The sequence below is a fragment of the Curcuma longa genome, chromosome 20, assembly GCF_044706935.1.
Source record: "Curcuma longa cultivar G26 ecotype Majalengka, Jawa Barat chromosome 20, ITB_CL_G26_1.1, whole genome shotgun sequence".
In the NCBI taxonomy this organism is placed as follows: Eukaryota; Viridiplantae; Streptophyta; class Magnoliopsida; order Zingiberales; family Zingiberaceae; genus Curcuma; species Curcuma longa.
Window position 1 is genome coordinate 8,287,136 of NC_133880.1, and position 27,128 is coordinate 8,314,263.

At 34.6% G+C, this 27,128-nt stretch overlaps 3 protein-coding genes across 6 annotated transcripts; 1 reads left to right on the forward strand and 2 right to left on the reverse strand.

Annotated features, from left to right (window-relative positions):
* Positions 1-2,145: 2,145 nt before the first annotated feature.
* On the reverse strand, positions 2,146-6,949 carry LOC141813875 (uncharacterized). 2 transcript variants are annotated; one of them, XR_012600409.1, is made up of 3 exons: positions 6,870-6,949; positions 3,105-4,555; positions 2,146-2,339 (listed from the first exon to the last, which is right to left on the reverse strand). XR_012600409.1 is itself a non-coding variant. In XM_074701875.1 (2 exons), exons 1-2 carry the CDS (start codon positions 6,930-6,932, stop codon positions 3,482-3,484), a joined length of 1,137 nt encoding a protein of 378 aa, XP_074557976.1. In that variant the 5' UTR covers positions 6,933-6,949; the 3' UTR covers positions 2,852-3,481. The 2 variants fall into 2 exon arrangements, 1 of the variants encoding a protein (XP_074557976.1); XM_074701875.1 differs by lacking the exon at positions 2,146-2,339 and having other exon boundaries at positions 2,852-4,555.
* A 2,005-nt stretch (positions 6,950-8,954) lies between these two features.
* On the reverse strand, positions 8,955-16,242 carry LOC141813633 (U1 small nuclear ribonucleoprotein 70 kDa-like). The gene is made up of 11 exons (XM_074701589.1): positions 16,023-16,242; positions 15,098-15,212; positions 14,939-15,018; positions 13,675-13,750; positions 13,514-13,578; positions 13,373-13,435; positions 11,799-11,880; positions 11,561-11,723; positions 10,116-10,190; positions 9,283-10,009; positions 8,955-9,190 (listed from the first exon to the last, which is right to left on the reverse strand). The coding sequence occupies exons 1-10, from the start codon at positions 16,110-16,112 to the stop codon at positions 9,298-9,300; spliced, it is 1,521 nt and encodes a 506-aa protein (XP_074557690.1). The 5' UTR covers positions 16,113-16,242; the 3' UTR covers positions 8,955-9,190; positions 9,283-9,297.
* A 1,690-nt stretch (positions 16,243-17,932) lies between these two features.
* LOC141813910 (uncharacterized) lies at positions 17,933-23,471 on the forward strand. Of its 3 annotated transcripts, none has more exons than XM_074701915.1 (6): positions 17,933-18,132; positions 18,233-18,303; positions 18,381-18,474; positions 19,973-20,010; positions 20,081-21,664; positions 23,249-23,471. In XM_074701915.1, the coding sequence occupies exons 4-5, from the start codon at positions 19,998-20,000 to the stop codon at positions 21,604-21,606; spliced, it is 1,539 nt and encodes a 512-aa protein (XP_074558016.1). In that variant the 5' UTR covers positions 17,933-18,132; positions 18,233-18,303; positions 18,381-18,474; positions 19,973-19,997; the 3' UTR covers positions 21,607-21,664; positions 23,249-23,471. The 3 variants fall into 3 exon arrangements, with proteins under 3 accessions (XP_074558016.1, XP_074558015.1, XP_074558017.1); XM_074701914.1 differs by having other exon boundaries at positions 18,233-18,296; XM_074701916.1 differs by having other exon boundaries at positions 18,241-18,296.
* Positions 23,472-27,128: the final 3,657 nt, after the last annotated feature.

The window sequence follows — 27,128 nt, forward strand, 5'->3', positions numbered from 1 at the left end:
AGCTCAGCTCATCAACCCGTCTAAGCTTACGGTATACCTGCACATCCCGGCCACTCATACAAATCGATCATTTCCGACCTCAAGTAGTTGGACAGATGTCAACGGATCAATACACTGACCTTTTCAGCAAGCTTAACAACTTATCTGCAAGGATCAGGATAGAGACCGAGTGTCCCTACTTGGTCCCGGACAATCCTAGCCATCGGAAGAGGATAACTAACGTTGTCAAGACGTTGGATATTGGGAACTTGTTAGAGATCGGTTCGTCGATCACACCCTCATAGTCAATCACGAACACCGAGATCCTAAAATATCGCTCCCGCCACTCCTATATAAACCCCGCAGGTATGACAATAAGGAATCCTAATTTTCTCTATGCACTCTACTACTTCATTTTTTTTCTCTTCCTGACTTGAGCGTCGGAGTGACCACGCCGGGATCCCCTAGCGCCCTGCTAATCCGTGCGTTCAACTCTCTCTTCTTCATGACTCTCTCGGCGGTGGGCATACGAAGCTTGACGCGGCATCCTATTGACTGGTGGTTTGACTATCGTCAACAAGGAGCCGGAACATAAATAAATATTAGAGCTCCAATAAAATTAAGACCTACGCATAAACCTTACTTTGAGCCGCCGGCATTGTCTAGGAGTAAATTAACTTTTCAATCAAAATAAAATAGAAGCCATATAAATTTTTTTTTAATTTTTTTCTTTCCTTCGTCTTTTGATTAAAAGAAATCGAAGAAAATTAAGACTAGAAAAATATTTCTTTTTCACATTCTTCTCTTATAGAAAATAACTATCTGGTTGCAAGTTGATGATATAAAGTGGCAAACGAATTAACATGCCCTTTACTTATATTTGTTTGAGATGAATAAATATATTTCATATGATCAAATTAAACATGCATCCAATCAATTTAATAAAAAAAACATATTTTCTAGATCATCATATTAAGAACATACAATTCAACTTCAGATATGATATCACCTCTAAGTTGGTGCATTTGACACCAAAACTGTGGATTGGCTCAAGAACGCATTAGCCAAGAAGGAGAAATTTCCAGTTCATTATTCAAAGTTGGGAGGTTCATGTGTAACTCTAAACTGCACTGGGGCAATGGTGTTGTAGTAAGGTACTCGATGGATAATGATGTACCGGAAAGGTATTCAGTAGTTTACTTACGTATCTATAGTTTGAATTTTAAGTGCAATGCACTGTAGATAGGGGTGTCAAAAATAAATCTGACTCACCAACACGATCCGAGTGGATCTGAAAATTATCGAATTCGAGTTGGAGATTTTCGAGTTTAATTCTGGTTTAGGATTTTGGGTTGAATTGAGTTTAGGTCAGATTCAAAGATTCAGATTGACCCGGATTTATTTGAATTTAGGATTTAAGAATTTTTTTAGGTTAAATTAAATTTTATTTTTAAAATTAAGATATTTTAGCAGAATGTTAATATAACAATGATGAAATATTAAGATAAATTGAAGAATTATCGAGGGAAATAATAAAAAATAAATTTTTTTGATTATTCGGATTGGTCGGGTTATACAAGTTTGAGTTTAGAATTTTCAAATTGAGTTCAGGTTTGAATTGAATTTAAATTGAAATTTTTTTATAATATTTTTGTTTCGATCTAACTCACCTAAATTAATTAACACTCTTAACTACAAACATTTTCTTCCAAGAGAACAAAAAATATGAGAGATTAGCTATTGGGCATGGGGTGACGCATACTTTTGGATTTATTTTGATGGTCGATAAAAAATTTTCATGAGACCGAATCGATCATACATAGAATTAATTAATAATATTTTGATGGGCCAAGGGAAGAATTAAAGATAACATATTTTAAATTACACATTTTTTGTGAACCCCTGTAGCTCACTGGATAGACCGTCAGTTTCCTAAGCAGAGAGTCGTAGGTGCGACCCCTACCTGGCGCGTGTACAATTAAAACTTTCTTTTGTGCTCAGGGAACAAGGGACAGTGTAGGTATATCCATCGATTTTATACACACATAAAAAAAATCCAGCCAAAATTTTCCATTTTAAAAAATAAACTGGCGACTTTGCCACAGAAAAAAGGTTAATTATAAAAAATATTTAATACAGATTATTATTAAATTCGTCTCATTCTTTTAACCATATAAATCTATCATATACTTTGACATTTCATATCAAATCACTCTTTTGTTAAAAATTCTATATCGTTAAATTTATAGATCGCCTCCCAATGATGAAATCCTTCTTATTCTTCATCCTCGTTTAGTTCGATGCTTCTTAGTCATTGTGGCATCCACAACACACCTAAGAAGCAACTATTGTCCTTGTCCCTGCTTCCAATTGCATGTGAGAGCTTAACAAGTAATGCATAGGAACTCTAAAATGAAAAATAAAAATAAAAATATCGGGAAGCATCAGAATTAAGCAAACAATTAAAAAGAAAGTAAGAGACCGAAAAGAAAGCAAGAAATTAAGAAGAAAATGATTTTGTACAATAAGTTGATATTATCCCCCCTAACAACATAAACCCACAAAGGACGTTCCTAAATCAATAGGTTCCACTCCAAACCTTTAATGCCGATTCACAATCCCAGTTCAGATACAAACTTGTTCATCCCGCAATTTGTTAATATTTATCAATGTACTTAATCCAGACAGTTAGAAAGTCTCCAACTCAATCAATACAGCTAAAGATATATCGCTCCACCACCAAAAGGATTTTTTTCCCATACGACTTGTTAATCAAATCAGCTTTTAGTATAGTCTATACCTTTTTTTTCAAAATTACAGGATGAGTTCTTACTTATCCCTGGAGCTATAGGGCAACGGTCAGGCCCTCCACTAGATAATCAAATATCTAAAGTTTGAATTTTAACTGTGATGCACTGTAAAAAAAATTTCCCTCTAGTGGGATGACAAACTTAAGAACACTGGCCGTTTGAATAAATCACCACGAGCATTTTTAAATTTACTCTAATGACCAATGAAAATTTTCTATGAGATTGGATCGATCACCTTCAGGAATAATCAAATCATAAGAGCTAGATAATTGGATTGCAAGAAAAAATAAAAAAGGATGGATTCTTATTGCGTACTTCATTATGCTCCTTGCCAAAGGTTCTTGTTGTGTATTTCATTACTCTCGACGAAGCCAAGGTAATATCCTCCTCCGTCGTGGCCAACTGCAACTTCTCGATTTACCTCATCGCAGATGATCGTGAGGCCGACCGTGTGGGGCTGCTGGAGTGGCGGATTCCACCTTTTGCTGAATTGTTGCGTACTTCATTATGCTCCCTGCCAAAGAACCTTTCCACCATTTCTGATACAGGAACTTCCAGTGTCGTAGTTACTGAATCAAGTTTTTCCAACTTTGATCTTTGAATTTTCTTGTTGCAGCTTTTATCTCTTATCAGATGTCTAACTTCTGCAGCAGCAAAGTTGATGAGGAAAACACAGCGCGATCTTATCCAACTTACTGGATTTTCCATCTGTTCTTTCTTCTCTGTTTAAAATCTTCTGGACCAGCAAGTTTTGTAGTGCTCGAGTTCATTTCTGAAGATAAACGAAGTGCTAGTTCAAATTTTCCCATCTTTTTCAGGTTGCTAATAATTGCACGATAGGCATATACGGATGGGTTATGAAATTTCTTCATCTCTTCAAATATCCAAAATGCATCTTCCACATTTCCTGAGCGTCCAAAAGCATCAACTAGGGCAGTATAAGTTAGCAAGTCCAACTGAATTCCTTTCTCAGATATTTCACTTGTAATTGTCTTGCAGAGATCTAGCCTACCAAATCTACGCAAACTGTTGATCAATGTGCTATAAGTAACAATATCAGGAACATGTCCATTATCTTTCATCACCAGAAACTCAGATAGCATCTCGCTTGTCCGACCTCCTTTACCTAATATATCTAAAACTGTATTAAATGTGACTGTGTCCATTTTCAGATGAAGATTCTTCAACACTTCAAATATCATCAAGCTTTTATCAATCATCCCCAATTTAGCAGTCACATATATGATCCTATTTATCACAGTACAATCTGTGTAACTTGTTATGTCAGATACATCTTTGACGAAGTTGCATATCACATTTGAGTCGGATACCTTTTCAATAGCTTGTGCAACTTTTTTGTAAGATATAATATCAGGAGACAATTTAGACATTAGCAAATTCTTGAAGACCTCAGAAAAAAGAGTGAAATTATTCATTTCGATTGCACCTGCCAAAAGAAGGTCATAGGTATTCAAACCCAGATTGATGTCTCTACCATGTAGATGTCTTAATACATGAGCAGCATCCACCAGATGGCCTGATCTACAAAGTTTCTCAATATACTCGGTACAAATTTTCTCCACTGAAATTTCTTCATCCTTCTTACTGTTTATAAAGAGCTCCAAGTCCTTAATTATATTTTCTTGTCGAGAAGATTCTTGTGTTGTGATGGAATGTGTGATTGAGAACAGTGGCGGAAGCTTACAACTGACGGCCATGTTATTCCACAGAACATCATGAACAAATGAGGGCCAAAAGTTGTACCTCTGCCAGTATTAAAAAAATATTAAAAACAAAAATAGTTACACAATTTAGGATAGAAACTGGAAGCGTGCCTTACTGTACTCATCCAGGGAGAAAGAAAAAGGCTAAGCCAGCAAAAGATGATCACTATAACCTATTTACATGTACAAAATAAATAAATTGCAGAATCAAATCAAATGCTTTTTATGGATTTACATCAATCAAATATTGACTATCAAGATTTGGTAAATATCAAACTCAAAATGAATTAAAGATTCAGCCATAGTGGAACTTTAATGCTGAGATAAACAAGTATATCTAAGATACTTGTAAATTAATGTTTTCTAGGAAAATACAAATTACATATATAATAATATCAGCAATGTTGTTGTATATCAAGATTCAGCCATAGTGGAACTTTAATGCTGAGATAAACAAGTATATCTAAGATACTTGTAAATTAATGTTTTCTAGGAAAATATAAATTACATATATAATAATATCAGCAATGTTGTTGTATATCAATGGAATGAAAGCCAATCTGATCAGTGTTTATGCTATTTCATTACTATTTTAATATGATAATCTCTTCCTAGAATTTTGTCATTTATGGGATATTTTTCAAAGTGAGTTCAACTGGAGATGCAAGGACGAGACAACTTCTATGAGGGCGTAGGGAGAAACATCCCTATGGGGACAATTCTCACAACCAAATATTTTTTATACTTAATGTTATGTGGGTCTGATATTTTTCAACTCCAAGTCATGACTTGTGTAGCTATAGTTTTAAAAAGCTACCTAGGTGGTTTCACTGAGATGCCACTTGGCCTCATAACTAGACGGTTCTTTTAACAAGAGGATCAAACGAGCCATCAAGGTAGTCTAGGTGACCTAGGTAGGCTGCATAGGTTGTCCAACTGAGTCTAACAAAAAAACCTAATTGTTTTGTATGCTATTGGTTTATTTGATAGTAGTTATTTTATCTATAGTTTGACATTGTAGTATGACATTAATTATAAAGTAGTTATGCACTGTTTTACAATTTGGAATTATGAATATGACATTTAATTTTATATTTTGTCGTGATTTTTATTTTCTTGGTTTAATGTGAAATATAAAGTTTTTTGGGTTTGTTATGTGTTTAGTGCTTCCTATCAATTATGAATTGTTTATTTGTGATTGTAATTGAAGTTCCACTTGTCATATATACACACGCATTAAAGTCATTTTTAATTTAATCTACTTCTCTTTGTTATTTAAATATTATTGTAATGTCACCTTGCCTATGCTCCTGCCTAGGTGCTCAGCAATGCATCAACTGCCTACCTACTGTTTGTCCAATTCACTTCTTAGGTGAGCCATCTCATGTACTGGATTGTTTTCACAACCTAAAAATATCTCTGTCCGCATAGTCATTGACAAAGGCAAACATTCAGAGCACATACAATTGTCTATTTTTGATCTTATTTGTTCTGAAATTTCCCTGTTACCCTCTACAAGTTTCTATGTTTCAAAAAGAAAGCACATAGCAGGATGATCTACTTCAAACGCTGTCCTCCATTGCTCTTGATATATTAAGTATATCATTAACTGATGATCTCCTTACAAATACATGTATCTCTTTTCCACAACACAGTGCAAGTAAACTCCACATGTATTTGCTGGTAAGTGGTAAGACAATTTGTTTTTGCTGGTAAGTGGTAAGACGATTTCAAAAGATTGCATGTTGATTCAACTCTCAATCAAATGGCTTTGCTAAGTAAGAAAATGAATCCTCTGCTAACCAGACAAATTGAACATTGGAGACCCAAAGCAAAATCTTGTCATAAGTCTTTCAGGCTCAGTAAGTAGAATGTTAAATTATGCATAGAAGATTTTTTAATTTCTCCTACATTTCCAGGTGTGTGAAATTTCAATGCCCCAATCTTGTTTCATATCCATGTCGATTAGACTCTCCATCAACATCGCCGCCATGCTAAAATGATCAAGATTCAGAATTCCGAAAGAAATCAGCGTGCACAACTAACTAATGAGCCCATATCACTTCATTTAATTATGGAACCTGATCATATTCAAAGAAGCATATATACTACTGGAAATGAGCCAAACCTGTTCGATTAGAACAAGAACTAATATTCTTCTAGAAAGCATAGTTATTGCAGGGAATTAAAAAAGAGAAACGAAAAAATATCGTTAATAAAATGCATAATAAGTTGGAGAACCCTAAACTAAATTTCTGACTAGAACGAATTATCGAGCAATCAATCCACTAAAGATCGAACAAGAAGCGGCGCGGAATCTAGATATTATAAAAGAGGAGACGCGATGAGATCGTACTGATTGCATCCTCCGAAGAACCTGGAAGGATTGTCGCGATAAGGATAAGATCGCCGTCGCCATTGAGGGCGGCGGACACCGTGAGGGTACCCCAGCCAAGACCCTCAAAAGAACGGAAAAGCAGGGAATAAAATAAAATGTTTTCAATTTTTTATTTCTCTTCTAAATTCTAAATTTCAAAAAAAAATTATTCTATATATATATATATATTGCAAGAAAATTTTAAGTAAATTTTAATATACAGTTGGGATCCTTGTCGCAATAGACTCCCTTCACAAATTTGTGATGGAAATCTGGACCGTTCGATTTTAAAATCAACGGCCAATCGCTAAACTCCTAAATCCTAAACCCTAAATCCTAAACCCTAAACTCTAAACCCTAAACCCTAAACCCTAAACCCTAAAGCAAATCACTCATTCAATCTACGGCTTGGATTTAATCTTAATTTTAAAATCGAATGGTGCAGATTACCGTCACAAATTTGTGACGGGAGTCTATTATGACAAGCAAATTTTTTTAATATAATATAAAAATCCATAGGATAACATTTTGGGGCCACTCTATTTTAATATAATATAAAAACTCATCATATGGTAGGATGGAGGGGGTCGATCCACCAATTGACGGATTGAGAAATCTTCAACCCAATTCAATCCAAGACGGATTGCTGATTAAGCGGGTCAACCTACGGAACTGTTAAAAATATTAAAAATATTATAAATTTTAAGTTTGGATTACAGTTTAAATTGATCAAGTTGAAATTGTTAAGCTTGAATTGTACACAGATCAACCCCTCTAATGTATTGAGTTTTCTATTTTAATTTTAAATTTTAAAATAAATAAATAAATTTTCTTAATCGGGACCAACCTATGTGGGTTACGGATCTAGGCAGATCAATTCATCTAAACTCATCTTAAAATGGATTGATAAAATATCAACCCAATCATTCTAAATTATTTGATAGGATAGACCAATTCAGCATACTCAATCCAAATTGACGACTATAATTATCCTTACGGAAATAGTTCATCATTTTCTATTTCCATTTTTTATTGATTTTTCATTTTCCAACATTTCTATCACAATGGTTTCTTTCCTAATTCTTATTTTTTATTTATTTAACGTATCCAAAACCTAACGCATGTCTTATCCCCACTTTAACACAACAAAACAAAGTATAGTATTGAATTTTAAGCATGGTTTTGTATTTGAAACATCAAATAATCAGTCTTTTTTACGCATGTATTTCTTTTAAATTTATGCCCTTAATTCTTTTACCAGGCCTTTAATGCCATTAATTATCTCCAAGGCTAATAATAAGACACACAAAAAAAACCCCTTAAAAATGTATCAAGAAGAAGAAAGCAAATGTAATCCTAAAACACCAAATTAGGTCTAACCAAATTGAATGAAAGACATTTGTTAATTCAACTAACATTAATCTACAATTTTGTTAATTTAACAAATATTAATCTATAATTGCAAGCAATAGTAAGAGTAGCGTTATTATACAGATTTAAACTCTTAATTTTTCGTCAAAATTCTTTTAAATTTAGCTTAATTGCTACTAAATATTTATTTAATAGATTAGTTCAGTTTTATGATTTAAGCCATTTGCCAACTAAGGACATTCATCAGCTCTCTTTACAAAACTTGAACTGGGAGACCATTTACAGCTGATTTATTTTACATGATTTTTTACTAGTGAACAAACATAAATCAATTTTATTGAATTACAAACATCTCATTCATTTACAACCCTAATGTTCCGGATGCAGTTGAATATAATTAGGTGCATCAAGAAAGCACAGAGCCAGACACCAAGGACCTCTTCTCTTCTTCCCAACCTTTCTTTCGTCCGGATCCTTACAAGATTAGCTAAATCAATTCATCCAGCCGAGAATCGGTCAGTTAGAAGCAGACTGTGATGCAAGAGGAATGATATAGTTGAATATTAACACACTTCATTTCAAGGTCCTGATGATCTACCCAGCCTGTGATGCGAGTAGATTGCAACTGAAATCTAAAATGCCATCAGATTCATTCTGTAATTTATTCTGTGATGCACAGGTCACACGCTGACATAAAGAAAAATCCAACAGGTTTAATGATTCACATCAAGGTTCTCAGAACAAAATAGTAACATAGGAAACGAATTCCCAAGACTCGATACAACATCAGCAAATCCAAACAGTTCACTAAATGGAACGTACCAAAACACCAATTTGCTTTCAACTTAATTACTGAAATTGATTTCTGAGTGTGCATGAATTGACTCAGAATTTATCTAGTAGGCGAACCAAGGAGAAAGACCGGATACCTAGATTATCAAAAAAAAAAACGAGTCAGATTACAGCATCCTTAAATTCTGAATCTACAGAAGGAAACTAAGAAAAACAATGTAAAACTTACTCGTCAAATCCAGTATCAACCTTGTCGCTCCCTAGACAAGGACCTTTCAGAATGATGGTATCCATAATCATCTCCTACAGCCTCACCCTCCTCGCGTTGATCTACATCTGCATACCCATATTGATTTTGAAAATAATCGGGCTGAGGCCGATCGTAGGACCTATGCTCATTATAATCTTGGCGTTGCTTTGATCTCTCAATCTGTTCTGCAAGGTCATGTGGTGGAGGATGATCATAGTGTTTCTGGCCCTTTGGCTCATCAGACTGATTTCTTAATCCATCGTACCATTCTTGGCCATTGTCATGTTCAAGATTTCTCTCCCTTGTGCCAGACCTCTCCCTGCCATACTTTAACTCGTTGCCATATTCGGAATCCTTGTCATGAATATAACCACGTTCTCTTTCATAACCAGCTTGGTCATAGTCTCTTTCTCGCTCCCGATCCCTATCACGTGGACGATCACGTTCACGCTCACGGTCATAGTCACGACCATGGTTCCTTTCCTTGTCCCTACCACGAGCTCGATCGCGATCACGGTCTCGACCACGATCTTTCTCCCTCTCTCTATCTCTATCCTTTTCCCTGTCTCTCTCCCTTTCTTTGTTTCTATCTCGGTCCCTGTGATGGTGGTGCCTATCCTCTCTAGGCTCCCGGGCCCTTTCATGGGAACGCTCACGAGGTCTCTCATCTCTCTCCCGATCTCGTCCCCTTTCTCGAGACTTCTCCCTGTCAAAGGAAATATAAAAATACTCATGGCATCTATAAAACAAAAACATTAAAATTACATCAATTTTACTTTACTAAAAAATGAAAAATGACATGGCTGTCATACCGGTCCAAATGTCGATCATCCCTTGCCCTTGGCTCCTCTGATCTAGAATGACCTGAAGCAAGTTGTTGTTGTTCCCTGGTTGAAGTTCATTTATATGGAGGGATTGATTATTAATAATGTAAATAACACACTTGACACGAAAGAAAGTACATCAAGTTGAGATATAACTACAGCGATACAGGTTAATCAAGACTGGAAAAACAATAATGATAAGTTCCATGGAAATTTAGTAATTTATATCCATAGTTCCAAAAGAGGTCACTTCACCTAGTAACTAGGCAGCTCCTGTTAATGGTCCTTTTAAAAAGAGGCTTATACGGTCTAGGTTTTTATTTATTTATTTATTTTTATTGCATTGTGAAATATGTATTTAGTATTTATCAGTTACTGTTATTAAGATAAGAGTGTTAGTCACTCTTAATTTATTTTGCTTTTCTTTCCTATTTTAATATTATATTAATGTCGACCACATAGGCTTGCACTAGCCAGTAGACTAACTAACTCCTACAACCTGAAACCATCTCTTAATACCTTTATTACATCTAATACACAAGCAACAGAAACTGTCTTCAAAAAATTACTAGTTGCAAGACAGAAACATCACAAATTGCAGGTTCCAACACAAGTAAAAGGAAAAACAATATGTATACTCACTGACTTTGGAGACATATGCACAAAAGATTTTTTTCCTCAAGCCTGAGTAAAACTCAACCTGGATTGCTAAACTTTGCTAGTCCTAATTAGAGAGTTCTCAATAAAGCTATATGGGTTAAGGAAAATCCAAAAATAAGCACAATTTTCTAACTACTTCCTCTTGAACGATGCTATCCTAATACTATTAATTGGACAGATCATTGAATCATTTATTTCTCTTGGAAGGTATTTTTTCTTATTTCCAGACATGCTTTTTTTAGGAGGTTGACATGCATTATGAGGCATCAGTGTTACATTCCGTACAAAATTGGTTGTATACCACTTCTAAATATTGCTAGTAATGCTGCATCTCTTCCAAGGCCAAGACTTTTTATCATACTTCTTGCTCATTGAATACCCTGATCAACTACAGCACGAATAACATTTACTATGTTTCAGAAGTGAAGGGGGTGTCCCTCTTTTGGGACTTTGAATCTGAAAGTACCAGGGGAAACATCGCAACCTCATTCATAAAAAGAGAACCATGTAGCTCAAAGACATAGGTTGGGGAGAGCTTCAATGGCTCAGCAAGTTGTGCTCTCCAACATTTCACAAGAGCAATAATGCTCAAATGAAAAACAGCTCTAGCGAGTTTGCATAATATATGCTAGCTAAACAATGGTCTTCACAAAGTCACTAGTCAATCAATTTAAAGAACCAGGTAAAACCAACCAGCTTAATCTATCAATTCAGGAGTCTGCATTTGTCAAGAAAATCTATGACTGTATGAAATAAGAAAACAATTCATTTACCTGCCAGAATGCTTCTGGGTCAATTCTTCACCTCCAGTCCTAGTTGTACCAAGTCCACCACCCAACCTTCGAGGCCTCCAATTTGGCACAGTTCTTCCCCGCTCAACATCCACAAGAACTCGTCTGTTATCAAGCTTCCTTCCATCAGCTTGCTTGTATGCAGCTGCATGACGCATAGATAAATGTCACAAACATCATAGGTTCAAAACTGAATTCCAAATGGATAATAATTTCATACTTTTCATGTCACGTGTATGCACATATTCAACGAAGCCATATCCTCTTGGTTTATTTGTTTCCTTATCAGTAACCAAACGTACCTGACAAAACAACATTATTATAAAGAAAAATGTCCTCAAGTGGCACAGAAAGATCTGACTATTTTTCATTATTCTAATGGCACGACAAATAGGCACCTATGCCATCAATAGCCGTGCTCACCTTAACAGGTGTATAGGTTCACCATGCCAGATGCATCAACACCATACCAATTGAGTTGACAGAGCAGAAAACCAACGTATGTCCAGAAGAATTAAATACTTTTCCACCCCCTTACCAGGGTATATTAAGAATAACAATAAAATTGGAAATGTCAAAGTAGGGTATGCCAGAAACCTTCAGAAACCAAAAACCCTCTGAAGGATGAAAACATTTATCCATTTAAATTTGTTGAGAATGCATTCTCTATTAGAATTTGATTGATAGCACCATCAATTGCTCGGTTACATTGCATTAAAATCCAAATGGAAAATTAGAAAAATTTTAATCCCTTCACAAGGTACCTTGATTTACTTCCTGATTACCTTTGTTGCCCCAAGGGCAAGGCAGAATATTGTAGTGAGTAGTGACTATATTGGGTTAATGCCCATTGTAAACATTCTGAGTTGAAAAATCTGGATCTCTCTTACTGCAATTATTTATTTTTTTAAAGTAACTAAATACACAGCAAGCCTATATACAACTTAAGAATTACCTGTGCTACTCATAATGTCTTCATGAAGCAAGATCTTCTGGCTTCTCTAAAAGGCAGTAAGCAAAAACACAACATATCAAAGAACTCATTGTGCCACCTAGGGCTAATATACCTGTAGTTAGCCCCTATTGTTGGTTGTGCACAAAGCTGCTAACCTTGTCTCATTCTTAAAAGATTTTTCCACTGGCAAAAAAGTTTGCAGCAAGAGCAGAGTGCCAACATGGCATGAACATATCATAGAAAATATCTTAAATGTAGTACCTGATATCCCAGCAAAGTTAATGTAGTACCTTTTGTAGCTAGGGCAATGGGAGTCGCAAAATACCCAATACATATAACTTCTGTGTTGTCCAACCACCCAACTTACCCACACTTCACCAAAGTAACAAGAAAAAACTACTCCCCATTCCCCACCCCTCCCTTTGTCTATTTGGATGTTTATTTGTTGACATCTTTTCGTTCACAGAAGAAAAACACAAGCTGGTCAGGTTGTAGGAAAAGTAGTTGTATGAGTGCATTACAAACATTTTGTTAGAGAATGACCACCCTCCAGATAATACAGACTCTGACAAAAGCAGGATTCCAAAAACAAAAAATATCCTTGGCACCAAACCTAATATAACAAAAAAAACAACTGTGAGATGAAAAAGTATATGTTTCTCTTGGTCACCTAGGATTAGTGGAAATTTTGATAAACATGAACTAGATTGATATTTGTATGATGATCTACAGAAACATCTGCGCCAGAAAATCATTTTAGTGCCTGATTTGAAATAAATCCTTGCTTATGTTGAGAGCAATAGCACAAGCTCCCAACAATAGAAGTCATGCATTCTTACCCTTTTAATTGGTCCATAAGTTTCAAACTCCCGCTTGATCCGGTGTTCAGTTGTCTCATAGTTCTGCACAAGAATACCAAACACTGTTAGGTAAAGAAATATCAATAAAACAGAATAAGCCCTAAAATGCAGCAATCATACAAGCCTGGCAACAAAAAGCGTCTTGTATGGATCACCCGTAACATTTGGATCTTTAGATGGATCGTCTGTAAGAAAATATTATGAACAATTTTCAGCACATTTAATGCTCAATGAGATAAGCTATAAAGTTTTTCAGCACTGTATAGATACAAATCAATTACATTTCTCCAACTCTTCAGCAACCTGTCTTTCACCATCCTCAAGGCGTAGTTTTCGAATTCTAGCTCTTCTTTGGGTCTATAACCAAATAAATAGTGGAGAATGATATACATGAGAAAAACTAGGTGACAAAAAATACAATGTATTTCTGTTGAATATGGAAGAGGGTGCAATCCATAAAATGGTCTTCGAGTATATATGTGCCAGTAAACAAACAGTGTGTAAACTAAATGATTTAATGGTAACCTACTAGAGCAGGAAGCAAATAAGAAAAGTAAAACAAAATATCATTGGACAAATGTTTGAAAAAATGAGTGTATCTATAGAGACCAAGATTTAGAGTATTGTTCTATGTGAAGTATGGATCCCCATCGAGAACGATGGTTTAGGTAGTGTATCATGCCAGCAGTGAACACACTTTGAAACATACTGAAATAAATTTGAATGAAATTTAAACACGTCAAGAAGGATGGTTTCAGGCAGAACTTTTATAGCTCACAGCACAGGTAGTATGCTGATTTCAGTCAACAATGGAATGATTGTCTGTACTGATCAAAACAGCATGGTATTTTAATTCACAATTGAGACCCAATTAAAACATTACCATGGATTGGTAATCTAAATTAGTTTTCAAGAAAATAATCAATACAAGTAAAAATGATTCCTATCTACAATTGATGGTGAAGAAAAATGGTAAGTTTCTAACACTTGCCGATAAGCATAACATCCTTTCAAAAATATGATGAAACTGACACAGAAAATTATATTTAAGAGTCTTAAAATAACAAAAGAACATCTACCACACTCATAATATAATTCCTTATTATCACACTTAATACTCTTATAATCTGAGTTAGGTCATACCAATGAGTTTCTATGATGCCAAACAAAGGTACAAGTGAATTTGAAATTATTCCTCAATCAACTTTACAAAAGTTCTGAAGTTCACTATGATGCCAAACCCCAACCCAATAAAGCAGGTAAACCAAGGAAAGCAAGAGCTAGACCACTAGCAACAGCCATTTGCTCTAGTTATTATTGTTTCAATCTAAAACAGATAAGACCTGATTAACCTCCCAAAGTGGTCAACTACTGACCACATTTGAATTAGTCTGTACAGTTAAAATTTTCATATACTAATTTATTTATTTTATATATTTTTGGTTTTGTTGTGATATTTGTATCAGACAGGATCCTAACAGTCAAGAATTTATTTTTCCCAAAATTGTGAAACTACTTGAAAAATTAACAAAAGACATATCTTACCCGAGTTTCACCCTCAACGATTGGTGGAGCATATTCAGGATCAGTTGGTTCAGCAAACTGGCTAACAAATTGTGCCATCCCTTCAGGAAAAAAAACAGAACATCATTCAGTGAAATCTATTATTCAAATCAAAAAACCATGACTAATAAAATACAATGCCTGTGTAGGGAGGGCATCTCCTTTTCTCTGGTGGAGGTTTATACTCCAATGGAGGGCGTGGCTCGAAAAGCTTCAATAGATTAGCAGTAAGACCAGTCGAATGGCTTTGCCCAATCTGTATAGAGGCAAAGGTATAAGACTACATATGAAGAATGTACACAGAAATAAAAGAAATCTTCCATAGAAAAAACACATTCCTGTAACTGAACATCAATCATCAAAACAGCATGAAGAGGAAACTGACAAAGCACCTTGATCGGAAGAACCAACCAATAGGAATGTAAAAATATCCATTTACTATTACCAAACATCAATCAGATGATCATGAATAGCTAAACAAACAGTATTGTTCATTTCTTCAAGGCAAAAATACCTACTTCATGCAAATTTACTTAGAATGGGCAGTTTAAAACCCACATTATGCTATGTGAAGACCCTTAGGCCACATGACTAACATAAATAAATGCAATTATGATTTAGACAAGAATCATTTTTTGATTAATCAGAACACGAACAGTATACATAATTTTTGTATAAGGAAAATCATTTTTCCTGGTTCAGATAAGCGCAAATTTATTGTTGTATTGACATTATTCATAAGGTGGTCCTAATAGAGATTTGAAGAGTCTAGTTTTAGCATATTTCTTTCCTTCTATATAAAGTTTCTTCTTCTCGTGGAGGTAGGCCTAGGCCGAACCCTATTGATTTTCCTATGTTGGATCTAATCCTCGTCGCAAATTATACAGAAGATCCACCCTCGAAATATCATGTATAAAAAATGAGATCTATACACGAGGAAATAGCTACTACTCGAAATCGAAAAAGGATAAACTAAACCCTAAAGGCATCGTGAACGGTCAACCCAAAACGACCAAATCCAAATAACTGCAAGATATACTTCGGGGAAGAAGGTATTCAAAATTACAAGCTTCATCTGTAGAACATTGGCTCGGTTCTGAGCTTTGGTGCGGGCTTGGGGATTGTTGCGATTCAGGGCGTCGTTGTAGTCCCCCATCCTCCCCGAGTGTGACAACCAGCGTGCAACGAAGAGAATCGATCGCTTTAATCCGGAAGACGGAGGGAGAAGAAGACGTCGTCCCTCGCCGGAGCAGCCCTTCGTTCTACTGGCGGCGTGGGAGGGTCGGTGGAAGACTAAATGGTAGGGTTGGGTTTCGCTGCCTAATTTTTCCAAATTAATACCTAAAGTTTTAAAAAAATATCAATACAATAAAGTTTATCGTACTGATTTTTATCATGCCTAGAGACAAAATGTTATTTCTATCATGTTTTTCTATGATATCTTCTATAAAAATTATTTGAATGACATGAAAAGTTGTTTTGTTAACTGAATAATACCTGGTTCATTTAGCCACATATAATGTGTAAACATGTATTAAATAGAATTTATGGCATAATCATTCATACTTAGTTTGGAAGCTTTTATATCTAAAGTTTCATTTATTTTGCTACACAATATTTTATGGAGACAATGAAAATAGATTATTTTCTATAGTTTGGAAAAAAAATTATATATTTGTGGTAAAAAAAATATTTTCTCCATCTCTAAATTGTGTGAGTCAGATAACTTAGGGTTTAGAGTTCATTCAATTGAATTAACTCAGTTGCTTTCTTTAATCAATTGACCTATGTACACAAAAATTATGGAGGCAAAAATTAAAAGAACAACTTTTTTTTTTTTTTGAAATCATGAAAGTGGCATTAAAGTATTGGCTCAATCAGCCTCTAGGGGGGTTTGATATTTGACAATGTACATATGCCTAGTCAGATTGATCAAGAATTGATCTAAACATAACTTGATATTTAGATATGATCTATGTCTAGTCAAGTCATGACTAACAATGAGAAGTTTAGTTATGACAATATGACTAGCAAGGGAAATCATAATTGAATGCTAAATAAGGAAGTCTTGACATATTAAAGACACTAGGTGGTCTGAAGGACCAAGATTGAGTCAAACAAGGATTGGGGGTCAAGTTATCGAGGCTAAGTAAAAAAGTCTTAACTGGAGGTTAGACCAGTGAGAAGTCTACCGATTAGGCAAGAGTAAGTTCAAGCAAATCAAGGATGATCGAATGCTTGATAAAAGAAAATCTTGAGGAGTGAACCCTAAGTGGTAAACCTAGTATGTCGGGTAGACTTACAAATTAGGTTAGGTTGTTTGTTTGTATGTGTTTGCGTGTCTTGCATGAACCTAAAGCTGAAAGCAAGATTGAGGAAGTAGATAGAGACAAACCAGATGCAGTCAAACCAAATCCAAAGTGAATCGGATCGGAACACCTCTGGGCACTTGCATCAAGTTCCAGACACCTTGACAATCTGAGCCCCCATATCAAGTTCCAGGCTCCTTGACAGTCCGGATGTCCTGATTAAGTTCTAGACGCCTCGATTAGTTCCAGACTCCCGAATAGCTTGAATTCAACCCAACAATGCAGATGAGGTGACACACTCCAATGGGCCTACACACGTTAGCATCAAGTGTCTAGAAAGGATCCAGGCGCCCCGAGAAGGATAAGTTGTAAAATACCGGAAATTAAGGGGTAACTTGTAATAAATTTATCTTAATTGTTGAGGTTTAGGGGATTCATTAAGCCTAGTTAGAAGTTTAATTAAAACAATCCATTAAAACCAATTAAGAGTTAATTAAAACAGTCCATTTAGCCATTAAATCAGCCTAAATAGCAGCCCAATTTCAGCCATTAGGATTTTGGTTTATTGGATCCGGAGTTTAAAACCTGTTAAACCAAACCCGTTAGGAATCCTTTAACAACAGTGCCACGATCCTTCGGTTCATCCCGAACTCGCGACTTCTTCTTCTTTTCTTCGTATCGCCGACAGCGCGATCGTACTCCACCACCAGTGCCGACGACGAGGAGAGTACCAGCGGTGAGGGCCTTCGACTGTCGGAGTTTGTGTTTCGCTGGGCCTTGGCTGGAAGCGGATCTGGTGGCGGTAGCAATTGGCGTGAAGCAGCGGAAAAGCTTGGATCGGAGGATCGGATTTGAGGGAAACGATCGGTAAGTGGTTGTTCTTGGATTGGTTTGGTTTTCTCGGATCTTTGGGGTGTTGCTTCCGATTCTGATGGAGATTACAACGATTGCTGGAATCCAATCGAAGCGGGTCAGTTGGGCGACGACGATCGACGCGAAGCGACGAAGGGGAGAGCAAAGGGAAACGATCAGTAAGTGGTAAACCCGGAATTCTTGTTGCATATGGGTTTCCTTAGGTTTTGAGTTCTGATTCTTGGATTTTCTTGGGCTCACAGCTAGATTGTAGATCGATCGGTATCTTTGGGTTTTGGCTGCGAAGGAAGAGGAAGCAGAACTCTCTTGATCGGAAGCTTAGGTCACGGATCTGAGGTAAGTTCTTGAATCCGATTACCTCTGATTTTAGTAATGGATTTGTAGATCAAAATTTTTGTAGTTACTGTCTATTGGAATTGTGGAGTGTTCGGTTCATGTTGAGGATGATGATCAGAATAGTATTGTTCTGTTGGTTTATTTCAGTTGATTAGGGCACAATCAGATCAGAGGAAATTTCTTGTGTGTTCTGTCCGGTTTGAGTTGATTTGTAGGTTGTTTTGTTTGGTTGAGCTAGGTAGTTTGATTGCTATTGAGAGTTTTGGTCAGGTTTTGGATCTGTTGGGAGTTTGGTTGCTGTTTGGAATTTCTTGTTGAATTTATTGTGGACTCCGTTAGTTTTTGAATTTGTTAGATCCTAATTGATCCTTAACTTGAGATTAGGTTTGGTTGTGTTGTTGGATTAGGGTTTCAGTTGATTTAGATTGTAATTTAGGATTGATTTGATCTGTTGTTGTGAGCTATATATGATCCGATGAGGATTGATCTGTGGATTAATTTCCAGTAGGGTTAGTTTACTGGTAGTTGATTAGGTTGAGGGATTTTATAGGTTAGTTTAGGTTGGATCAGTGGAAATTGTATTTGATCATTAACTTGAGTTTAAACTAACTTGTATCAAGTTGACTTGATCAGTTGGTTTAGATTCGGTTGAAGATTAATTGAAATGAGATTTAACTCATGTTTATTTAGCATGAGTTAATTGGATGAATTGGATTTAATTAGGTTTAGTTTAGATCCGGATGTGACCGTTAGCACATATCTTGTTGGTTGGATTAAATTAATCTTAGAATCGGCTAGGGTTTTCTGTGATAGAAATTAATATAATATCATATTTAGTGGTATCAGAGCAGGTTAGATCATTTCGGAGTTGTCGTTTCGGATTTGTCGTTGCATTGTTGGGTCTATCTGATACCAATTTAGTGGTATCAGAGCAGGTTAGGTTCTTTGGTTTTTCGTGGCATTCGTGGTCTATCTGATACCAATTTAGTGGTATCAGATCATGGTTTTACGATCCGTTTTTCTGAGTTTGTCGTTGCATTTTTGAACTTGTCTGATACCAATTTAGTGGTATCAGAGCAGGTTAGTTCATTTCGGAATTGTCGTAGTTTTGAGTCTATCGGAGCATGATTTTTTCGGTATGTATGTAGTTTTCCGGATTTGTCGTTGTATTTCTTAACCTGTCTGATACCAATTTAATAGTATCAGAGCAGGTTAGGTTCATTTAGATTGGCTGTTGCATTGGTGTCGATTTTTTGGTGTTTGTCGGAGTTATCGTCAAATTTATCGTTGTATTTGTAGTCTTCTGGATTTATTGATGCATTTGTAAGTTTATCTGATGCCAATTGTTTGGTATCAGAGCATTAGGTTTTAGGGTTCATATTAGACTAGGTATTAGGTTCTTTAAGATTTTCACCATATTAGTTTTAGGGTTTAGGGATTAGTTCTTTTCGAATTTGTTGTTGTATCGGGTTTATCAAATTTTGATTACTTGATCCAGGTTGTGAGATGGGACAGACAGCGGCATGAATTCTCCAAGTAAGTTGTAAGTAAAATTTCTAGTACAGTTATTCATTTTGCTAGAAATTTATAGTGGTTATGTTATCAGGTGATATTATGGCCCCTGTACAGAACCGAGTAAGTGGTCGACGACGGAGACGACCTGCTAAATTTTTAGAGCAAGGGAATTTCGAGGATAATGTGGTTGGTCGAGAGCATAACCGTAGTCCTTCAGTTGGACAGAGTTCTCGAGCTCCGGAGATACCGTTGACGGATCCGATACCAGCTACAACTAGCAAGTCAGTGGATTTGAGCCGCATACCATTATTGGCAAAGTCCGTCAAGGACCGGTTGACTTTATTCCATGGGAGACCTGACCCATGGCTTGCTCGTTCTTGGTTGGAGAACCTGACAGATACCTTTGTATATATCTCTTGCACTGAAGCAGAGAAAGTTGAGTTGGCTGTGTATCATCTTCGTGATCAGGCTGTCACGTGGTGGAAGACCCAGAGGATTGTACTCGGAGAGCGGAGATTCTCTTGGTTATCATTCCGAGAGGCTTTTGAGAGAGAGTATTTTCCAGAGGCATTCTGTCAGACACAGCGTCAGAAATTTCTGAGCCTTAAGCAAGGCGACCGCTCTGTTACTGATTATCATATAGAGTTTTCTAAACTTGCGGAGTTCTGCCCACATATGGTAGCCCGAGACAGTGATCGGATGTTCCAGTTCACTCAGGGATTGGCTGCATATATTCGACTGGCGATGTCTAGTTGTTCGGTCAGCACATACAGAGAGGCACTGGATCGGGCATTGATCATTGAGTTGACGCAGAAGCAGGTGACACGTGAGATAGACGCAGAAAAGTCGAAGAGTTTGAGTTCAAAAATTACTGGTCAGAAGAGGTCAGTTCAGGAATCAGAGATGCTGGACTTTTCCAGACGGCAGAAGGATAAACGACTATCTTCAGGATCTTCGAGTGGGTTCGAGAGGGACCAAAGAAGGGATGTTATGAAAGGAAAATGCTTTCGATGTGGATCTAGTAGTCATCATATCTCAGATTGTCCGTTAGATCAGGTTATTTGCTATTATTGCAAGCAACCTGGTCATATAGCTGGTGATTGTACTTTGAAGGCTCAGCGGGATCCTACTGATGCTGCATCTTCTGGAGGGCGTTCTGCTTGGCAGCAATCGCAGAGGACACAGAGGACCAGAGCCCCTCAGCAGCAGCGACCCCTGTCATCTCAGCCACAGATATATCTACTACAGGGGAGGGACCATGTAGCTATACCGACAGCATTCCAGTACACCACTAGTTCAGAGACGCAGTATCTTCCACAACAGTATCTATCAGCGGTGCCTCAACCATACGTGTTATCAGCAGCTTCACAGCCAGAGGTCCGTTATACGGTGGTTCCAGTGCCGCAGCAGCCACCAGCAGCACTGGCTTCTTACAGTGCACCTACTCATTATGTTCAGCAGACGACAGGTGTATCTCAGAGTCAGATTTCTATAGAGTGGAGACATCCTGCATCTCAACCAGTTACACAGCCGTCTAGTGCAGAGGTTGGACGTGCTCATGCTATCACTCGAGAGGAGGTGCAGCGGGCCGATGGATCGGTCTTTCGGGGATTGTGATCTTGTTATACGGAGGATTATCTTGGTGAGGGTTTTTATTTGACGTGCGTTATATCAGGTGGGTACTCTTGTGTTTGGTCAACACAGGTCTACTTATTCGTAAGTGCATGACTTATTATCTGTTGTTATTTATCTTGTTGTTATCCTTGCTATACATGTCAGTTATCTTATTATTATACATATCACACTCGTTGCTTGATACATGCTAGTTGACCTTTAATTAATCTATCCCTTGATAGTACAGTCTGGATTTCGTATCATCGATCTGTGGGTACCCTGTACTTGGTCAGTACAGTCTTCCTTTATAGTGCTCATATATTATTATTAGTTGATGATACTTAGACTTGAAATTTAACCTGATACTTGACCTTAGTTCTGTTGGATGTCTGATACTTGATATCTAGTTCTTGATACGTATGGTTGATACCTTGATCTTATTGTTGATCTACGATACCTTGTTGTGATACTAGTCGTTGATACCTAGACTTGATACTTATAGTTGATACATCGATCTGGTTGTTGATCTATGACACCTTGTTGTGAGTCTTGTTGTTGACCTATATTGTTGACCTATTGTTTCTAGTGCATGATCTATTATTATTCACCTATCCTGTTGCTACTCATGTTATTTACCTAGTTGATACCTGGTGTTACTCGTTGTCAGACACGTACTAGTTGACCTTTGATTGATCTATCCGTTGTCAGTACAGTCTTGATTATGTATCATTGACCTGTGAGGACTCATCCTGATTCTTGTTGATTATGTTGAGTAGTTGTAGTTATTAATTGTTGAGTTGAGCATCATAACATCATAGCATGTTGAGCATTGATGCACTGTTGGTGTGAGTGTGATCGTTGTAGCACTGTAAGGGTGCGACGCACTATCGGTGTGAGTGCGATCATTGTAGCACTGTGTGAGTGCGATCATTATAGCATTGTGTGGGTGCTACCAGGACTAACCCTCCTGAAGACTGCCCTTCCTCTTACGTGTAGTTGTTGTTGATGTGGTTGATTCCTGTTGTGTGCCCTAGTTCATTGTGTGGGTGTCTAAGGATGAGTGCAGACAGTGACCAGGCCGGAGATAGCCCCCTGTGATATTTTCCCACTCCTCACTCACGTGTAGTTGTTGGAAGGTGTGCAGTTGTCCTGTCATGCGCCCCAGTTCATTGTGTGGGTGTCTGGGGGTGATGAGTGCAGACAGTGACCATGCATGTTACATTTGATGTGTGTTGCATTGGTGCATGTAGTTGCTGGTAGATTATTTTACCGCACTGTTATTTACAACATCGTTGCATGTGGTTGTTGTTTTTGTTTGATATATTATTGTTGTATTATATGACCTGACATGCATGGTTATATGCATATGACTTCTATTCACATGATTATCATTACCATGATTCCTTTTACCTGGATTCCTATTAGAGTAGTAGTACTTTTCCTGATGTATCATGGTAGAGAATTGTATACCTTTTATTTACCTCAGTTGATATATCATGTTACCTTTTCCTGTTATCCTTTCCTTATGTACATCATTTGATATCTCAGTTGATATATATACCTGTTGTGCATTTCTTTTCTGTATTTCACTGAGTATTGTATACTCATTACCCAAACCCTGGGGATTTTCTTGTTTCCTCCCCAGGTAGCAGATAGGATTTTACTTGGAGCATGGAGATTCTGCCAGGCTGATTCCATCTCACAGCAGGAAACTCTATATGGTTTGGTTGGTATTATTCCTAGTTGTATTCGGTGTATTGATTTTTATTCATGGACTTGTAGTGTATGGTGTGTATTTGAGATTGGATCTATGTGCTCGTTGTGTTTTGTGGATCTGGTTATATTTTGATGTGAAACTTTTACTATCATGTATGGATTTGTCGTTTGCGCATTCTAGTTTTTGGTACGTGTGTTGGTTTATTAGCATGTGACAGTGTGTGCCTTATACTTAGAGTTCATTATCTGTTATGTATCTGTGTGTGTATGATTGGACGTGTAGTCCATATTTCCGGCCGCATGTGGCCGAGTATCTGTGTATGTATTAAGGGAATTATCACAGTTACGAGGGAGATGCTGTCGAAATTTTTCGAACGGCCTTTTCGGGACATGACATAAGTCACAGTAGATAAAGTCCGACGACATTAGATCGGATCAAGTCGAGCGAGGGCACCCAAAAGGGTCTTTATAAGCAGCTATGATCAAAGATTGAAAAACAACACTTCTACTACTTGGTTCTTCGACTCTACACTCAAAAAATCTCAAAGTTTTACTCATGCGACTGAAAAAGTGCTAGGAGGAGTGTGTGACACTTAGGAGCTTCTGAATTGATTCACCAATCTTTGTTTGTATTTATTAATAGCATTGTACTTCCTTATTATTTGTGCTTGCTATAATTTGTAAGACAAGTTTCTTGTACTTCCTTATTATTTATCTCTGCACTTGAAGTACTAATCCTCAGGTTGGGAATTAAATAAATTCCACTGTGTTCTTATGTTATTATTATATTTCCATCGCTACTAATGTTCTTGATAGAAAGAAATGGTGAACGAACGAGAAGCGAATGATCGAGATTCACCCCTCTCTTGATCGCACCGATCCTATAAGTGGTATCAGAGTCGACTGACTTTCAATTGAATTAACGATCACAGAAGTAGGGAGACAAAAATGAAGGGGGAACAACATATTAATTTAAAGTTTTATTTTAAATTTCACATAATCTATTTCAAGTGCAGAGAGAGATGCCACTATAAAAGTCAGTGCCCTACTCGTAAGATTTAGACGACATCATCAACGACAAAGGAGCAATCGATGTTAAGAGCTTAGAGGAGCAAATAGCACATCATGTGCTTCAAGTGACAGAAATCCGGATACTACAAAGAATCGATGTCCAGAGAAGAAGACAGAGAAACAAATCAGAATTAGGGATTGAAATTCTGATAAATAAGTATAATTATGAAAACACACTTAGAGTGCGTTTGATTCAAGTTTCATATATAATCTTAATTATGTGATTACCATAATCACATAACTAAGATTATGAGCTATAAAATATAATTTAATGTTGTTTGATTCAACTTCTTTATTTGGAAGGATTAAAACATAATCAATTTAATATTTACTATATTACTCTTAATTCAAATAAATTAAATTAAATTAATGATAGTAATATTAATAATATTAATAATGACAATAAATAATAATATATCAAAAAATAAATATAATTTATTTATAATTTTTTAAAAGTTAAAATACATTTATATATTTTTAATAAAATAATTATTTTAATAAAATAATTCATTAAATTAATAAATATAATTCATTAATATTATTTTTAAAAATTTAAAATAAAATTATATATATATTAAAAAATAATTGATTAAATAATTATTTTAATAAAATAATTTGTTAAATTCATAAATATAATTCATTAATATTATTTTAATAAAATAATTCACTTAAATAATTATTTAATAAAATAATTTATTAAATTTAAAAACATAATTTATTAATTTTATTTTTTAAAATTTAACATAAATTTATATATTTTTTAATAAAATAATTATATTAATAAAATAATTCATTAAATTCTTTGAACAGATAATTAAAAATATCAAAAATAACCCCCAACCAAACACCCGTTAGTATTATGGATGATAAACTAGGTTTCTCTTGAAATAAACTAGATTGTAATTTGTAAGTTAGTTTAGGTTTGAAAATTTCAACTTGAATTAAAAAATCAAAATTTAATTTAATTAATAACAATACAAAATTAAAATTTTAAATCAAGATAAATTAGAAAATTTAAAATTAATTATTAAAAATACAAATTCAAAAATATAAATAATTTAGATAATTCAAAATTAATTTTAATTAAAAATAATAATAATTTAAAATTTCAAATATGAATAATTTAGATAATTTATAATTAATTTTAATTAATAAAAATATTAATTTAAAAAATTCAAATCAAAATCAATCCTTCTAATTTGAACAATTCAATTTTATTTATTAATTCAGGATTAAATATTCTAAATTAATTATTAATTCAGATTTTAATAAATTTAGAAAATAAAATTGATCACAATCAAATTAATTTAAACATTAATCAAATTAATCAAAACCTAGATAAAATTTTTAACTAATTCAACAAAAAATACTTTAGCCTATTCAAATTTAATTAATTTAATTAATCTAAAATTAATTAATAATTTAATTAATCAAAATAAAATTAATTTAATTAATAATTAAATTATTATTAAGATAACTCTGCTAATTCAAATCTAATTAATGTTAATAATTCAAAATTAATTAATTAAAATAATCTAAACAATGTAAATACAAATAATTTGAATTTAAATTTCAAAACGCAAGATAATCTTAAATTAATTAAGATAAATTCAAATTCAAATTCAAATTTTAAAAATTTAGAAAATAAATCTTCAAATCTCAATAGTAAATTTAATCTAAAAAATTCAAATGTAAATATTATAAATTCAAAAGAAAAATTTAACAAGATAAATCCTAAAATTAATAATTCAAATATTAAAAATTTAAAATTAAATCTTAAAAATTCATACAATAAATTTTTAAAAACTTAAAAATACTAATTCAAATTTAAATATTAAAAACTTAAATTTAAATAATAATATTAATTATAATCAAGAACCTTTTAATTATAAAATAATAAATAATTTGAAATTTTGAAAATAAATCTAAAAATTTTGAAATTAAATACTAAAATTTATGAAAATAAAAATATCAATTTTAACAAATCAAAGTTTTAAAAAAATTAAAATTAATTATTATCAAGTTTCATAACTATTTAGTTATGGAATATAAATTAAATCAAATTATAAAATAATAAATAATTTTGAAAATTTGAAAATAAATCTAAAAATTTTGAAATTAAATACTGAAATTTATGAAAATAAAAATATCAATTTTAACAAGTCAAATTTTTAAAAAAATTAAAATTAATTATTATCAAGTTTCATAACTATTTATTTATAGAATATAAATTAAATCAAATCTAAAATTAAAAATTAAATCCACAACTTTTTAAAATTCAACGAATTCAAAATTATAAAAATAAATTAATAATTCAAATAATATAATATCAAGCACAAGTAAAAAATCTATGAACCTAATTATTAAAAAAATGTCTATAATTATCAAACTAGTTAATAAAATAAAACTCAAATAAATAAAAATTAATAAAAATCAAAATGTATCAACATGGGTTGACACATTCCACGAGCTCACGCAAAATGTATCAAATCGAAAATTCTATATGTTATTAGAGATCAATTTAAATTGTTTGACTTGATTGACTTATGTGTAATTATTATGCACGTGCATATTTTAATTATTTCATTTTTTAAACTATGTCATATCGTACATGTTTATTTCTTACTTAATTTACAATAGTTAGATAAATATATATATTTGATTGACACTTGTCCTACATAATACAGGGGGTGAGATGATAGTGTATTAAAGAAGTTTTGTCTATGTAGTAAGTGGGT